This window comes from Cucurbita maxima, unplaced genomic scaffold, assembly GCF_002738345.1.
Source record: "Cucurbita maxima cultivar Rimu unplaced genomic scaffold, Cmax_1.0 Cma_Scf00034, whole genome shotgun sequence".
NCBI classification, from domain to species: domain Eukaryota; kingdom Viridiplantae; phylum Streptophyta; class Magnoliopsida; order Cucurbitales; family Cucurbitaceae; genus Cucurbita; species Cucurbita maxima.
In genome coordinates, this window is record NW_019272050.1 from 1,755,770 (window position 1) to 1,770,217 (window position 14,448).

At 38.0% G+C, this 14,448-nt stretch overlaps 5 protein-coding genes across 7 annotated transcripts; 3 read left to right on the plus strand and 2 right to left on the minus strand.

The window, feature by feature from the left end:
* The first annotated feature begins 1,938 nt into the window (after nucleotides 1-1,938).
* LOC111467697 lies at nucleotides 1,939-4,068 on the plus strand. Of its 2 annotated transcripts, none has more exons than XM_023112691.1 (5): nucleotides 1,939-2,116; nucleotides 2,486-2,733; nucleotides 3,028-3,241; nucleotides 3,406-3,540; nucleotides 3,680-4,068. In XM_023112691.1, exons 1-4 carry the CDS (start codon nucleotides 1,955-1,957, stop codon nucleotides 3,526-3,528), a joined length of 747 nt encoding a protein of 248 aa, XP_022968459.1. In that variant the 5' UTR covers nucleotides 1,939-1,954; the 3' UTR covers nucleotides 3,529-3,540; nucleotides 3,680-4,068. The 2 variants fall into 2 exon arrangements, with proteins under 2 accessions (XP_022968459.1, XP_022968460.1); XM_023112692.1 differs by having other exon boundaries at nucleotides 3,406-3,530.
* A 734-nt stretch (nucleotides 4,069-4,802) lies between these two features.
* LOC111467696 (peroxidase 66) lies at nucleotides 4,803-6,295 on the minus strand. The gene is made up of 3 exons (XM_023112690.1): nucleotides 5,888-6,295; nucleotides 5,627-5,815; nucleotides 4,803-5,524 (listed from the first exon to the last, which is right to left on the minus strand). Exons 1-3 carry the CDS (start codon nucleotides 6,095-6,097, stop codon nucleotides 4,961-4,963), a joined length of 963 nt encoding a protein of 320 aa, XP_022968458.1. The 5' UTR covers nucleotides 6,098-6,295; the 3' UTR covers nucleotides 4,803-4,960.
* A 1,417-nt stretch (nucleotides 6,296-7,712) lies between these two features.
* On the minus strand, nucleotides 7,713-9,478 carry LOC111467395 (transcription factor TCP19-like). The gene is made up of 2 exons (XM_023112259.1): nucleotides 9,281-9,478; nucleotides 7,713-9,088 (listed from the first exon to the last, which is right to left on the minus strand). Exon 2 carries the CDS (start codon nucleotides 9,006-9,008, stop codon nucleotides 7,974-7,976), a length of 1,035 nt encoding a protein of 344 aa, XP_022968027.1. The 5' UTR covers nucleotides 9,009-9,088; nucleotides 9,281-9,478; the 3' UTR covers nucleotides 7,713-7,973.
* A 71-nt stretch (nucleotides 9,479-9,549) lies between these two features.
* On the plus strand, nucleotides 9,550-11,527 carry LOC111467390 (pentatricopeptide repeat-containing protein At4g38010). Of its 2 annotated transcripts, XM_023112252.1 has the most exons (2): nucleotides 9,550-9,861; nucleotides 10,015-11,527. In XM_023112252.1, the coding sequence occupies exons 1-2, from the start codon at nucleotides 9,657-9,659 to the stop codon at nucleotides 11,424-11,426; spliced, it is 1,617 nt and encodes a 538-aa protein (XP_022968020.1). In that variant the 5' UTR covers nucleotides 9,550-9,656; the 3' UTR covers nucleotides 11,427-11,527. The 2 variants fall into 2 exon arrangements, with proteins under 2 accessions (XP_022968020.1, XP_022968019.1); XM_023112251.1 differs by having other exon boundaries at nucleotides 9,550-11,527.
* A 438-nt stretch (nucleotides 11,528-11,965) lies between these two features.
* On the plus strand, nucleotides 11,966-13,379 carry LOC111467398. The gene is made up of 2 exons (XM_023112263.1): nucleotides 11,966-12,869; nucleotides 12,954-13,379. Exons 1-2 carry the CDS (start codon nucleotides 12,405-12,407, stop codon nucleotides 13,218-13,220), a joined length of 732 nt encoding a protein of 243 aa, XP_022968031.1. The 5' UTR covers nucleotides 11,966-12,404; the 3' UTR covers nucleotides 13,221-13,379.
* The last annotated feature ends 1,069 nt before the right edge of the window (nucleotides 13,380-14,448 follow it).

The following is a 14,448-nucleotide window of genomic DNA, read 5'->3' on the forward strand; positions in this document are numbered from 1 at the left end:
AGGCCCCTCCTTGTTTCCATAACCTTATTCAATCATACCACTTTTTCCATTATTGAGAGAGAGAGATGGGCTTTCCCTTTCTCAATTATTAATATTCTTCTTCTATTGTCAGTAAGTCTTTGGATATATAGAACATAAGGAACGCATAGTTTGATGTTGAAATTCAAAGCAAAAACACAATGATTGAGCTTTGAATCATATTTTAATTTTCCCCAACTTAAAAACACATTCATTATTCAACGCTCATATTACATCGATCTTATACAACATGGGACTATTACACATTGGGAGCTCCTCCGGCAGCCACGACCGGCGGCGGCGCCACCGTGAAACAGCTGCCTGCAGTTACTTCGTGAAAATCTAAACTAATTGAGCATGTTGGTTTTAAAGTATGGGTATGTAGCGTGCAGGACACTCCTTTGACTCGATTTTACTGCTGCAATTACGAGGAGATGAACAGTAAAAAAACAAAACAAGAGAAAAAAGTTTTACTTTTTTTCACCCAAAAAGATGGTTAAAGGGTTATTTATTACTGCTTTCTTTTTAAGACCATTATTCAAAACCATGAATGAGTTATTCCAATTATTGAATATTATTGGAAGAAACAATTCAAACTCACCGCTATCAAATATTGTTTTAAAATGTATTGGTAGGGAGAGGTTTCCAAACTCTTATAAGAAATGTTTTGTTCCCCTCTCCGACTCACAATCCACCACCTTGAGACCCAGCATTTTAGTTGGCACACCACCTGGTGACTGATTTTGATATCATTTGTAACAACTCAAACACATCGCTAACATATAGTGTTAGGTTTAGCTCATTACGTATCGTTGTCAAAACGAACTATTACTATGTCATTTATAATATTATATTTTCTTATAAATTTGATTATTAGTAACATTTAAATGCCATTTGATAATCCTATTACTATGACAGGATCAATTATTTAATAGCATTTAAAGATGATAAATTATGAAGCCTTAAAAATTGCAAAAACTCAGTATTTTATATTGAATATTTTTATTCAAAAACTATTTTATTCTGAATAATAATAATAATAATAAAATGAAGAATGTTACCGTTGAGGGGCAAGAGTTGGGCAGGCTGTGGATAAAATAATAATAATAATAATAAGTTATTTGATTCATCCTTTTTTTAACACAGAAACAGAGAGAATATCTGTATATTTTTAAAGATATTTATACATAAAATTTTAAATATTTTCATAACTTTATTATATTCTTGACTTTCTTATATAATGTTGAATGTTGATGGGGAGGGTATTTAATTCTATCGATAAACTACATTGACAAACACGAGAAAGTTTAAATCAGTCAGTGTAGAAGTTATTAACTTAGTCAAATTTGATCGGTTTGAAATTTGTTCCCAACATGATACTCTTTATATTCCTCCGCTGCTTGTAGACACTCGTATGGTGGTCATCGATTCTTGAGATATCACAATTAGAAGTGTTTATATGACCTAAGAATCCGACCCAAATCACAAAGGTTAAATAGGTTAGATTTTTGTTTTTTTTTTATTTTTCAATTTGGATGTCATTGAATTTCTAAAAACTCAAAATTTTAATTTAATTGGCAGGTTGACATTTTTTATCAGGTTCCATCTGACCCACTCGAAAATATAGTTAACCAATTATCCTATTTTTAAATGTTTAATAGATGAGATTTATGATTTTTTTTTATTTATTTTTTATTAATGTACCATATATCCGGATGTTTTTAAAAATATTTAAAAAAAAAATTATCCAACCAATTAAATTGGGGTGGGTTGTGAACTGGGCTTGGGCTCGAGTAATCCCTTAATTGGTACGATAATCCTGAAGGCCCAATTAGGCCCAGGAAACCAATCTCTTGTAAGCCCAATATGGGTATGATGCATTCGGGTCCAACAATTTGATCGAGAAATAATAGGGCGAGGGGTTGATTGTTCTCTGATGGCAGAAACACAGGGGCAGAAGAGAAAAATGGCGGGTAGAAGAAGGGAGGGAGATTCGAAGAAAACAGCCCCATCTTCCCACCCATCTTCCCAGTGGCCAGCCATTAAACCCAAGCAGGATCTTCAGATCAATCGCCTCAAAGAAAATGATCTTTTCACCGTAAGAATTCAGATCATAATTGTCTTTGAACTCTCCATCTGTTAATAGGTTTTCATTTTGTTCATCTTCATTCTTGTTCAATCCCTCAATTTCTTCCTTTCTCTGTTTTTCCTTCATCTTTCCCCGTTATCGCTAGTGGATTACTTTTTACTGTCGAGATTATATCGTGAAATGGCTTCTTGACGCAACTTGCAATATTTCTTGCCATACCCATTTCAATTTTCCATTTTCTGAATTCTATTACAGAAAGAAATTACGTAAATTTGATTCTCAACAATTTTCAAATGTTTCTGATAACTAGCTAATTCCATATGCTTTGCTTCAGTACTTTTTGGTGTGGGAATGAATGTAATAGTTGAATCTATGCAGGTACCAAGTTTTTTCGCAAGTGTTGAGTCAAAAGCATTCATCAAGACGGCAGAGTCGATGGGTTTTGTTCATCAGGGGAGCCTCGGTCCTTCCAAAGGAGAAGCTTATAGAGATAATGATAGAATTTCGGTGAATGATCCTGATTTAGCAGACACCATTTGGCGTTCGGGACTTGATAAACATTTTGCTGATATTAAAATACGGGGAAAGGTTGCTGTTGGGTTGAATCCAAATATCAGATTTTACAGGTGACTTCAGCTTTACTTTCTCATCAAGCTACTATGCTTTTAGGGGAGTGTTGGCTCATTACAAAGCTTTCGATACTTATGGATGAATTGGATAAGATTAAGTGTTACATGGATACACATGCTTATTCTTCTTGCCTTCAAGTTTCAAATTATATCAATCTAAGTCGAGCTATAATGCACAGATTATACTTCGTTTTCCTTCTACTTTGAATGGATCAAGCATGCTTATTAACTTTGCTATAACTATCATAGTCCGCCCTTAACAAAAACCTTGGTATAACTATGGTATTTCAGATACAAGGTTGGTCAGCGCTTTGGACGTCATATTGATGAAAGTGTTGATCTTGGAGAAGGCAAGCGAACGTACTATACTTTGTTAATATATTTAAGTGGAGGTTCCAAAACTAAGACAAAAAATGATACCAACAATTCCAAAGATCCTTCTTCTGAGCCTCTTGTTGGTGGGGAAACTGTTTTCTATGGTTGGAGGAATGTCGTTGTGGCTGAGGTGAATTCCCTATTTTTATTTCCAGTTTCTTTGCTCCATTTACTTGCAATGTTCCTTATTATCACTCATGAACTTGCATGAGTGTCACCTTATTCGTCTTCTTGTCTTTCCCTTTTCCTGGTATTTCAAGTTTCTTGCATTTTTCATTTTCTTTGCATTGGTAGGTGGCTCCTACTGAAGGGATGGCTCTTCTGCATCTTCATGGAGACAAATGTTTGCTGCATGAAGCTCGCAATGTTACCAAGGGTGTCAAATATGTTTTCCGTTCAGACGTCATATTTTCTTGACGGTAAGTTTAGGTAATTCTGTTGATTCATTGGTTGAGTTTCATGTTCTTTAGCAGTATTTGTAACCTAGCCTTCTCTTTTCTTCCCTAGTTCCATTTTATTTGTCCACAATTTATATATTTCATCGACTAATACATATAATTGATGACAGGTTGCAGTCTCGACGAAAAATAATTGAATTACTTACACATGGTTAAGATTGTGCTATTGACTTGGTTATCTACAGGCTCCATGATGTCGTGAAAACTGCCAAACAGGTCACTAAGGTATCCTCCTCATTTGATTCAATGTCTAAACACCAGATTTTATATTGTAAAAGAGCTCGTCCAAAGTTGATTTTCTTGCGTCCAGGTTGGTCCCTGGAATAGCTAAAGAATTCAGTGTACCACTACTTGAAATGGAACTGTTCATAGTCTTATAAGCTGTATTACTAGGTGGCTTGTTGAAATATATGACATTTTACTGCATATGCCACTGATATGTGTTGTTTGGTATATTTACCTTCTTTCCTTTTCTGCCAAAGGAATTTTATTTTCTAAATTTGATGTTTCAATCTCATGTGTCATGATTGTAATTCAAAATTTCCATCTTTTTGTGGCTTTTGAATTAGGGTATTACAAAATGGTTAAAATCATTTTTATCGTATTAAAAAACTTAGATTTATTGGTCGGGTGAGTGTATTGTTTGAAAAAACTCTTCTTTATTGAAGAGTTGTGTTCAACAACATGACATTAGAGCGAGGTTGGTATAGGTTATCAAATGTCCTAAAACTCTTAGTATGCTATGTGGTTGCAGCTTTGACTGATTTTCCACATCAGAAACAATATTTTGAGATTATTAGTGAGTATTTTCGTGTCGTGAGTAATCTATGACTCTACAAGTTCTATATCGAAAACTAACTTGTTTGGTATTACTAGCCGGTGAGGATGGAGGAGTTCGCAATAGAAAATGGAAACGGAGTTAATAGCTTCTTTACCAGAAAATTTACCGATGTTGGTTCACCAAATTCAAGTTAACCCTGTCGAAGTTTATACACCTCAAACTATTTAAGGTCAAAGTTGAGCCATTAGTTCTTTCATTCTCCACAATTGGGGAAGAGAAATCCTCACTGTCAAGATTATAGATCCATAGATATTCAAGGGTCAGTCATATCAGGTTCTTTCACTTGGAAAGATGAAGGGATTCAACCCCAGGGGCTGTTGAATATTTAAAAACATGGCCATTTTGTCTCTGATACTGTCTTATTCCTTTACAAAATAACAGAAAAAGTCCGATACAGCAGGAAAATGGTTATTGTTATAGTTGCTATTGTTCAGTGAACTTGTTCTTGCCTCAATCTCACTTTATTTCAAGCAGTATGGATTCAATATTACGTAACTTTCGTTATAAAATTTAAAAAGACTCGTTCTGTCCCTCTCTCTCCCTCTTTCTATCAGTTCACCACCCTGCAATTGAATCTGACATTGCCATTTTCAATAACCCCAACATTACCCAATTTCACCATTGAAGCTGCAAATTCCTTAAAGAACAAGTTCTGATCATTAGCAAACGATTCAACAATCGTTTTAGTTCTTGAATCACCAAACAGAGATTGATCTGAACCAAACACACCCTTCCCTTCCAACAGTCTCTTGTAATACACATTATCAAACGTTGAGGAAGTTGGGTCCAAGAACTGTCCTGCATTTTTGTCCAAATTTGGTTTTGGACATTTGTTTTTCAGAATTTGAGTAAACCCAGATTCCAAAGTTGGATCAGTATCATGAAGCGAGCTAAAGTTGCGAAGTCTAGATTGAAAGGAAGAACAGTGGGAGAACCCAAGCGTATGAGCCCCGGATAGAGCAACCAAGTCTTTAACTTGCAATCCTCTGTTTGCAAAGCTCTGGATTAGTTGAGATACATTGAAAGTTGGAGCTGGTAAGTTGATGGTTTCAGAAGCATTGGAAATCTTCCCATCTTTCCTTCCTTTGAGTACACTCCAATATGGCCCCCCAGACTGCATATTTTTCCAAGACATGAGGAAGGCAGAGTAAATTAACTGAACTTTTGGAATTAATGAGCAAGACGTTTGGAGGGGTAGCGATGATGAGTTACTTACCAGAGTAACAACATCTCTAGCAGCAATGGCGACAATATCAGCACAAGAAACAGAATGTGGGCAAGCAGTTTCAAGCTTGGATTTGGCCTCGTCGATCACATAAAACGACCTTAACGAGATGTTTGGAGGTGCATCTTTCTCTGCCTGATTCCCTGGCGCTGAATCTATCAGCACTGATGCATCGCATCCCTATCAAGTTATAAGTCATGTCAGCAAGGAATTGAAACAGAAGAGAGTAGCAGAAGATGTTTGGAAGATTACCCTTATGAAACAGTCGTGGAAGAAGAGCCTGAGAAGACGGGCAGGGACTTTGGGGTCATGAATGGAAGCATTGTAGACGGTTTGGAGGATGATTTTCTCGGCATTGGGACATGTTTTAGAGTAGTAATTGGTATCAAGAACTGCTTCCGACACACAAACAATCATCATTAGAAACAAGACTGTCGCATTTTTAGCCATTGTCTGAAACATAAAAGCTGCTCCTGATCAGGTGTACTCTACCTTGGTATATTCTGCTTGACAAAGTTTTGATCATTATATGGAGATTTATAAGAGAAAATTAGCTGTGTTCATTGGGATTCATCCTACTATTACTGTACTTCCAAGCCACTCCATTGTGGAATAAGAGATCAGCTGTACTTCGCACTTTTCCTCCTCTCAAACTTTGGGAACCCATTAAGCAACCATGCAAAAGCATCCATAATAATAATTTTTTGTGTTCTTCTACAGTTGTTCTAGCTAGTCCAAGACTCCCCCTCACGGATTGAGTTAGGTTAGGTTGAGTTGGAAAAATCTCTTCAACCAACCCGTAATTTCGAGTTAGTTTGATTGGTACGCTGAACAACTTGAATAGTATTCACAATTCAAAATGCATCATTAACATCATCAGTTACAAACAATAAATATTTTTAATAATTTTATAGTAGGATAGGGTAGAATTCTAGTGTAACCCTATTTTCACTGTGGAATACAAGAAGTTAGAATGGAAATAATAATATATTCATTTTAGAATAATTTAACCCGTTCATAGATGAAATAGAAAACACTTAACTAGATTGGATTAAAGGGTTGATTAGTAGGCTGTGTCCATCAGGTTTGGTGTGTGGATGTGGATGGATGGGTAGATGTGATTGTACAAAAACAATATATTATGAGCTTAGTTCTTATTTTGAAGTACAAACATCGCCGAATGCCGAACGGTGTCTGGGAGACGTGAGTCGAAGGCCAAGTGCTCTAGTCGATCTTAAATGAAGCCTAATCTAATACCTCTTGATCAGCCTAACTCGGATCGTAAAGGAAATCGACGAAATCCTAATTGAAGGGCATATAAACATTCATTTTTCATATTGAGAAAAATAAATGATGCGATTGTATCGATTATAATATTGAGCTATGGCCATAAGCAATCCGTGAATTAAATAAATCTTGCGACTTGAGGAGCCTAGCATCAGCCAATCTAATGTTGACACGTGTAAGTCTGCCACATGACAGCTAGCTTCGATGATGTGGCCCACTCTACCTGACCTAACTCCTTTACAATTTAAAAATAATCCAATAGGCCTAATGTGGGCCCCACCACGCGGCACGTGCATCCCAATATTTTTCCTAACCCACCACCTTGCACGTGGGAACATCTGAGTCACGTGACCAATTTTTCCTAACCCTCCTTATTTACCGTAAATAAGTATTTGATTGATTATTTAATCTTAAGTTTTGCCATATAACCCTATAATTGGATGTATTTATGTGTTTATCATATGAATAAATCGAAACTACATCGAAATGAGAGCAATGTTGAAAATAGAATGACTAAGAAACTCGGAGATTGTATATGGTGTATTGGATGATGAAAGTCCCACATGCAAAATAGAATGACTAAGAAACTCGGAGATTGTAGTATTGGATGATGAAAGTCCCACATGCTAATTAGGTGGGTTCGGTGATGAAAGTTTCCAGGCTAATTGAGAGAATTTCTCTCTCTCCTTGGAATGATGCATGAGAGCTTGAGAAAGTCTATAATTTTGACCAAAGTAAAGTGAGCATGTTAGGCTAGTTTTCAAGCAAATGAAGATAAGTTTTCTGAGCTCTGCTAAAAAAGGAAACTTAGTTCCATTGATGAAGTGAGATATTTGAGTAAGCTCTGTCACCAACTGTTCAAATCTACAGTGTTCTTACTATTACACTACAGTTAACACAAAATTTCATATAAATTGAAACAGAGCAACGAAAACGGCTAACAATTAATTTCCCAAAGAACTGCTTTTTTCCTACTCTTTTTACATTACTAAGTTCTAACACTGCAAACAAGAAGAAGATGATGAAGAAGAAGAAGAAGATGACGAATTTTTCAAGGTTTTGAACATGGCGCTTCAGAATTTGCAGGCTTTGGCCGACCCATTAATTCCAGTTCCTTCTTCTCGTGAATTTCCATTGAGAAATCTCTCAACATTTGAGTGGTACCGATTGAAGACGCCGCACTCGAAGTTGACGGAGCACTCATCGTCACCGGAATCGAACTCTGACAAATGGTAGCCGGCGAAGAACCACTTCCCATTCCATTGGAACAATTTGTTATACCTCCTCTGGCTAGAACCGGCACTACACCCCCGAATTGCAAACTGGGATTTATTGACGACACGAAATTAGATATGGGTCTCGCCGGCACCGCCCAGAGCTGCGGCTGTTGGTTGCTCAACGTTCCCGGAACCATGAAGAACTGCTCTGCAACGCCACCGGCGTTTGCCCAGAATGGAACGATACCGGCGCCGTAAGCTGCCATTGGAGTAATCGGCGTAAACCCCGAGGAAACAGAAGTTTGATCGTTGCCATTGTTGGATTCGGCGTAAGCGTGTTTTTGTCTTCTTTTTCTCGGTGCTTCGGAAATTTCCGCATTTGGCCTCGCCAGAGATGTGGTTGGGATTTTAAGCGTTCCGCCAACGGAAACGGCGATGGCCGGAACGGTGCCTGTTCCCGTCGCTTCGATTATTGCCGGCTCTGCGTGCTCGAGTAGCCACCGGATTGTCTCCCCGTCGGATTTATGGTCGAGTTCTCTGGTCAGCTGAAAGATACGGGCAGCGCAAGCAGCCGGCATCCGAATCCTCCGGCCCCGGCCCTCCACCTTCGTGTGGCGGTCCTTGGACGGCCGTTTCGCCGGTTTCGCCCGCGTCGACGGTATCTGGAATAGACTGAAAGGATGCGAAGTATCCAATCCGTGCTCCGAAACCGCTGTTTGATGATCCGACGGTTGACTCGACAGACTCTCTTCAGCCTTAACAAGATTTAAAGAATCCACAGTAGTTTGGGTCTGGGTTTCAGAGCAGCCATTGGAGGTTCCTTCCTGTTCCTCTTCCTCAACGCGATGGTTTTGATTAGCTTCCTCCATGTAAAACCCCAAAAAATCAAAATCCAAGCAAAACCCAGAAAAATTAAGATATAATCACAGAAACCCAACAACGAAAACGCCTGAAATCGAGAAATTTCGAATCAGTGAAGCGTTTCAGAAGATGAACTCGAAGAAGAAGAAGGGAATAAGACGTTGACCAGAGCAGAGTGAATCTGATCTGAAATTTGCAGTGTGGATGATTAGACAGACTGATACAGAAATCAAAGCAAAAAATTGAGTTTAGACTTAGAATTTGAAGTCAAAGAACGAACCCTAGAGCCGAGGAGCAGTCGCAGAGAGCAATAAGCCAACCCCACTTTTTCCTTTGAAGAGGGACCCTCAATCAAAACCCTATTTATTTTATGGAGTTACATTAATGGACGGTTCAGATCTTGCCACGTTTTTGCTTAGGTCAAAGATTTCTTCGGTTTCCGCCCAAAAAATTTTAATTAATTAAAAATAGAGGTTGCATATATATATATATATATATATATATATATATATATCTATCTATCTATATCTATTGAAATTTTGACAAAAAGCGACTATTTAGCCATCAAGAGCTTGTTTTGGTAGTGACGTCGAAGTTGTGTACAACATTCGCATTGAGAAAAAAGATGGGATTGTGTAACTAGTTGGGGGAATATTATGTTCAATCTGAAATGGGTTTTGTTAGATTCGATCAAAGATTGTAAGAACTTAAGGATCTTTAAGAAGATTCATGCGCAGTTGGTAACATCAGGATTAGTTTACGATGATTTTGTCACAAACAAAGTGGTTGAATTCTTTGCCAATTTTGTTGAGTTTGGCGACTATGCCTGTGATTATCTCAAACAAGTCAACACGCGCTTAGGTTCGTTTCCATTTAACTCACTGATTAATGGATATGCTGGTGGTGAATTCCCACAAATGGCGGTTTCAGTTTATAGAAGGATGGCGCGAGATGGGTTTGTGCCTGATTTGTTTACTTTTCCAGTGCTTTTTAAAGCATGCTCTAACTTTTCAGGGAGCAGAGAAGGTAGACAGGTTCATGGCGTGGTGATTAAGTTGGGGATTTTGAGTGATCTTTTTGTGCAAAACTCGCTGGTTCGTTGCTATGGAGCTTGTGAGGATTTTTCTTGTGCAGGTAAGGTGTTCGATGAAATGCTTGTTCGAGATGTTGTTTCGTGGAACAGTTTGATATCTGGGTTCATGAAGGCGGGGCGTTTTGATGATGCAATTTCTTTGTTTTTCAGGATGGATGTGGAACCGAGCGTTGCAACTTTAGTTAGTGTGCTTGCTGCTTGTGCAAGAAAGGGAGATTTGTATATGGGGAAGGGAATTCATGGTATGATCCAGCGAAGGTTTAAGTTGGATTTGGTACTAGGTAATGCAATGCTAGATATGTATGCAAAGAATGGATGTTTATATGAAGCTAAGAACATATTTGATGAGCTCCCAACAAGAGATATTGTGTCATGGACTATCATGATCACTGGATTGGTGCAGAGTAACCATCCAAAAGAGTCCTTGGAGCTGTTTTGGATGATGCGAAACTTGGGCATTAGCCCTGATGGTATTATCTTAACTAGTGTTCTATCTGCTTGTGCTAGCCTAGGAACACTCAAGTATGGAACATGGGTCCATGAGTACATTAATCAAAGAGGAATCAAATGGGATATCCATATTGGAACTGCTATTGTCGACATGTATGCCAAATGCGGCTGTGTCGAAATGGCTCGGCAAATCTTTAATAGCATGCCTCAAAGAAATACCTTCACTTGGAACGCCTTGCTATGCGGTCTGGCTATGCATGGACTTGCGCACGAAGCGTTATATCTTTTTGAAGTTATGATAATATCAGGTGTCAAGACTAATGAGGTAACATTTCTAGCAATTTTGACAGCTTGCTGCCATTCTGGTCTGGTTGATGAAGGGCGCAAGTATTTTGATAACATGAGTAGTCAAAGGTACAATTTGTCTCCGAAGTTGGAGCATTATGGATGCATGATCGATTTGTTCTGTCGAGCGGGGCTCTTGGAGGAAGCTGTGGAGTTGGTAAGGACCATGCCAATGAAGCCTGATGTGCTTATCTGGGGAGTGCTACTAAATGCTTGCAAAACTGTTGGAAATGTTGAGCTCTCTCAACACATACAAGAGTACATCTTGGAACTTGATCCGGAGGATAGCGGAGTCTTCGTGCTGCTGTCCAATATATCTGCTACTAATGAAAGATGGTCCAATGTGACTCGATTAAGGAGGTTGATGAAAGATAGAGGTGTAAAGAAATCACCTGGATCAAGTGTCATTGAGGTGGACGGTAAGGCTCACGAATTCGTGGCTGGCGATATTAGTAACCTTCAAACCGAAGAAATCTACAAGGTGTTAACCCTCATTAACTCTGTCTTCCACGAAAGCCATTTGATGCACCCATTCTAGGTTGCTGGTTCACTTTCAGTATGTATCTTTGCCTTTTAGTATATAATTACGTTGCCTTAAATGAACTTTTCCATTCTTTCATGCTGTGTTTGATGTGAATATCTCCTTGTCCATGCTCTTGAACTTGAACTTTTACCGGTTGATGCTGTGGAAAGTCTGTTATTAGATGATCTACATTGTGGAAGCACCTGTATGCCATATACTCTTCATGCTCATTTTAGTTGATCTGAATGATGAATCATTCATGCATAGTGTAATGGCCTTGGCCTAGACCCACTGCTAGCAGATATTGTTTTCTTTGGGTTTTCCCTTTCGAGCTTCTCTTCAAAGTTTTTAAAACGCGTTTGCTAGGAAAAGGTTTTCACACCCGTATAAAAAGTGTTTCGTTCTCCTCTCCAACCAATGTGGGATTGTAGGATCTCACGGTTCAAGCCCACCACTAGCGGATATTGTTCTCTTTTTGGACGTTTTCCTCAAGGTTTTCAAAACACGTCTGCTAAGGAGAGGTAAAGAATTTGTTGTTTCCCTCTCTTATTGAGGTGAGATCTCACATATATGATGTATATCATGAGTCTATAGAGTTCTCGTAGATGGTATGATGATCACGTATTTTTCTTTCCAACTGGTGGTTCATCCAGCAGACCTCTGTTTTAAGCTGCCAGAAAACTTTAGCTCAGAGGAAGGAGCCATGTGTGAGCCCTTGAGTGTTGGTGTTCATGTTTGTTATTGGTCCAGAAACAAATGTTTTGGTGATGGGAGCAAACTGAGGCGGAATTGAAATGAACTAAAATAGGGGCGTGAAGGTCAAAGTTTCGAAGATCAGATAGCTACAAGATAAAGGATAAGGGATAAGTGATTAGAACCACACAAATTCAAGACAGCCTCGTAGAACATTATGCTTTGATTTCATGGACAATTCGGATATTCTTTAACAGAAACAGAGCTGGTTTCAAAGGAAGAAAAAGGAGATTACCCCAAATGGGTTGTAAGCTAAACACCCCCAACGCTCCAGTTCTCTTCAAATTCCCTACAAAAAGCCCAAAACTTGGAGGGAAAACCTTCACTTTGTGTCCTAATTTCTGTCTCAGCAGTCAAAACCAAGAAACACCCACCATTTCCACCGCCAAAACCCCTCAAACCCAGATCCCAAAATCTAATTTTTCCACCGTTCATTTCAAGTCTCTCACAGCCTGTAAGCTTGGCATCTCCAGATACCCTGATTTTGAATACAACGCTGAAGGAGGAACAGGAACTGGGTCCGCCAAGATCGACGGCGACGGTGGCAGCGGCGAAGTTTCAGTTTCATTCGATGTGGGCACCCTCTATATCCCGCCATTGACAACTCAAACCACAAAGTTTCTTGGTCTTCCGTTGCCACCGTTTCTGAAGATCGACATCGTCCCAGAACTCTTCCACGGGAACATCAATCAAGAATCCGGCAAGGTAATGTCTGGTAAAAGTCCTACCCATCCCAACAAAATCCAATACAAAACTATTGATGTGCTACATGTGGAAATTTTGATGCAGATTGAGCTAGAATTCAAGGCAAAGTTCTTATTCTCAGTTGGGAATGTGTATAAAGCTCCTCCATTGCTGGTAAAAACAGTGCTGACATCTGAGGAATCAAAAGGAAGCATAAGAAGTGGAAAAGGTGAAAGATTAGATGAAAAGGGGAAGTGCAGATTGGTGGGAGTAGCCATTGTTGACCCCATTGATGATCTGCTTCTCAACTCCTTCCTCTCTCTCCCCACTGAATGCATTGCAAAACTCAATGCCATAATCACATTCTCTTAGACACACAAAGAAGAAACTGTAATTTGTTTCGGACAAAACCAGACACATACATATTGAAACCAATAATTTTAATGCATAGGTACTTGTTCTGTTCTACCATCCTTTTTATTTGTGTTTGAAGTGGAGAGCATATTAATAATATCTCCTTTACATGGCTGAGATTTTGTTTTAGGAGAAGAACATGGTTTTAGTTTTCCATTCATTATTTTATAAGATTTAGAATAGTTTATTAAAAAAAATATTACTACTTTTTAATATATAAATGAAAGGTTTGAATTTTTACTCGGTATTTTTAGTGTTACATCCTAATAAAAAAAGTTGAACCCGTTTCTTTTTATCTTATCACGTTAATAAATCAATTTAATTTTGTAACCCTACTAGCGTAAAGTTATATTTAATGTTCTATCCAGAACTTCAACCTATAAAAAATGTGTCAGTGGAGTAAATGAAGGGGAGATAAACAAATGATTATATTCGTATAGAAGTAGTCTGACTGATAAAATGGTTAAGAAATGTTTGATAGAATTGAAATTACTAGGTTTTTTCTTTTCAATGGTTAAATTGTAAATTTATTAAAGTTAAGTCGTAACCACTCAAGTCCACTACTAGGAGGTAGTCTTCTTTGGACTTTCCTCTCGGATTTTCTCTCAAGATTTATAAAAGGCGTCTGTTAAGGGAGGTTTCTACATCTTTATAAAAAATATTTCGTTCTTCTCCTCAATCAACGTGAGATCTCACAGTCCACCCTTTTTGTGGTTTAGCGTCATCGCTGTCACTCGTTCTCCTCTCCAATCGACATGAGATCTCATATCAGCGACATCTAAATCTTAAGAAACATACGAGTTAGGGAAAAACATATGAAAGAACTCAAATTAGTACATGAGATTAGTTATGTCGGAGGGCTAAGTACTATGTTTTACCTTATTAGTACCCATCAAAAAGAGATTACAAAAACACATACTACATATGGATGAGACAGTGTAATGTTTATATATTAAAAAAAAACAAACAAACAAAATTTCAAATTTAATTTATTGGGAATTATCATAGAATAAAATATCTTTTTGTTTTTAAAAAAATATTAATTCGAGAAGAAAGGGAGTAAAAAACAAACATTATTGTGAATATAGGATAGACTCTAAAAATAAAAAAAGGGGGAAAATTCACACAGTTGTACTAGAATAATTATAAATGAAAAGACTTTGGTATGAATTTAATAAATATGAAA

What these genes read in the sequence shown, in the direction of transcription:
- LOC111467697 (XM_023112691.1), top strand. Translation starts at nt 1,955, where the DNA reads ATGGCAGAAACACAGGGGCAGAAGAGAAAAATGGCGGGTAGAAGAAGG. An exon ending in AAGAAAATGATCTTTTCACC is followed by an intron (nt 2,117 to 2,485) that starts GTAAGAATTCAG and finishes GAATCTATGCAG; the next exon opens with GTACCAAGTTTTTTCGCAAG. An exon ending in CCAAATATCAGATTTTACAG is followed by an intron (nt 2,734 to 3,027) that starts GTGACTTCAGCT and finishes ATGGTATTTCAG; the next exon opens with ATACAAGGTTGGTCAGCGCT.
- LOC111467696 (XM_023112690.1), bottom strand. Translation starts at nt 6,097, where the DNA reads ATGTTTCAGACAATGGCTAAAAATGCGACAGTCTTGTTTCTAATGATG. An exon ending in TCCACGACTGTTTCATAAGG is followed by an intron (nt 5,816 to 5,887) that starts GTAATCTTCCAA and finishes ATAACTTGATAG; the next exon opens with GGATGCGATGCATCAGTGCT. An exon ending in CTAGAGATGTTGTTACTCTG is followed by an intron (nt 5,525 to 5,626) that starts GTAAGTAACTCA and finishes AAAAATATGCAG; the next exon opens with TCTGGGGGGCCATATTGGAG.
- LOC111467395 (XM_023112259.1), bottom strand. Translation starts at nt 9,008, where the DNA reads ATGGAGGAAGCTAATCAAAACCATCGCGTTGAGGAAGAGGAACAGGAA.
- LOC111467390 (XM_023112251.1), top strand. Translation starts at nt 9,657, where the DNA reads ATGTTCAATCTGAAATGGGTTTTGTTAGATTCGATCAAAGATTGTAAG.
- LOC111467398 (XM_023112263.1), top strand. Translation starts at nt 12,405, where the DNA reads ATGGGTTGTAAGCTAAACACCCCCAACGCTCCAGTTCTCTTCAAATTC. An exon ending in TCAATCAAGAATCCGGCAAG is followed by an intron (nt 12,870 to 12,953) that starts GTAATGTCTGGT and finishes ATTTTGATGCAG; the next exon opens with ATTGAGCTAGAATTCAAGGC.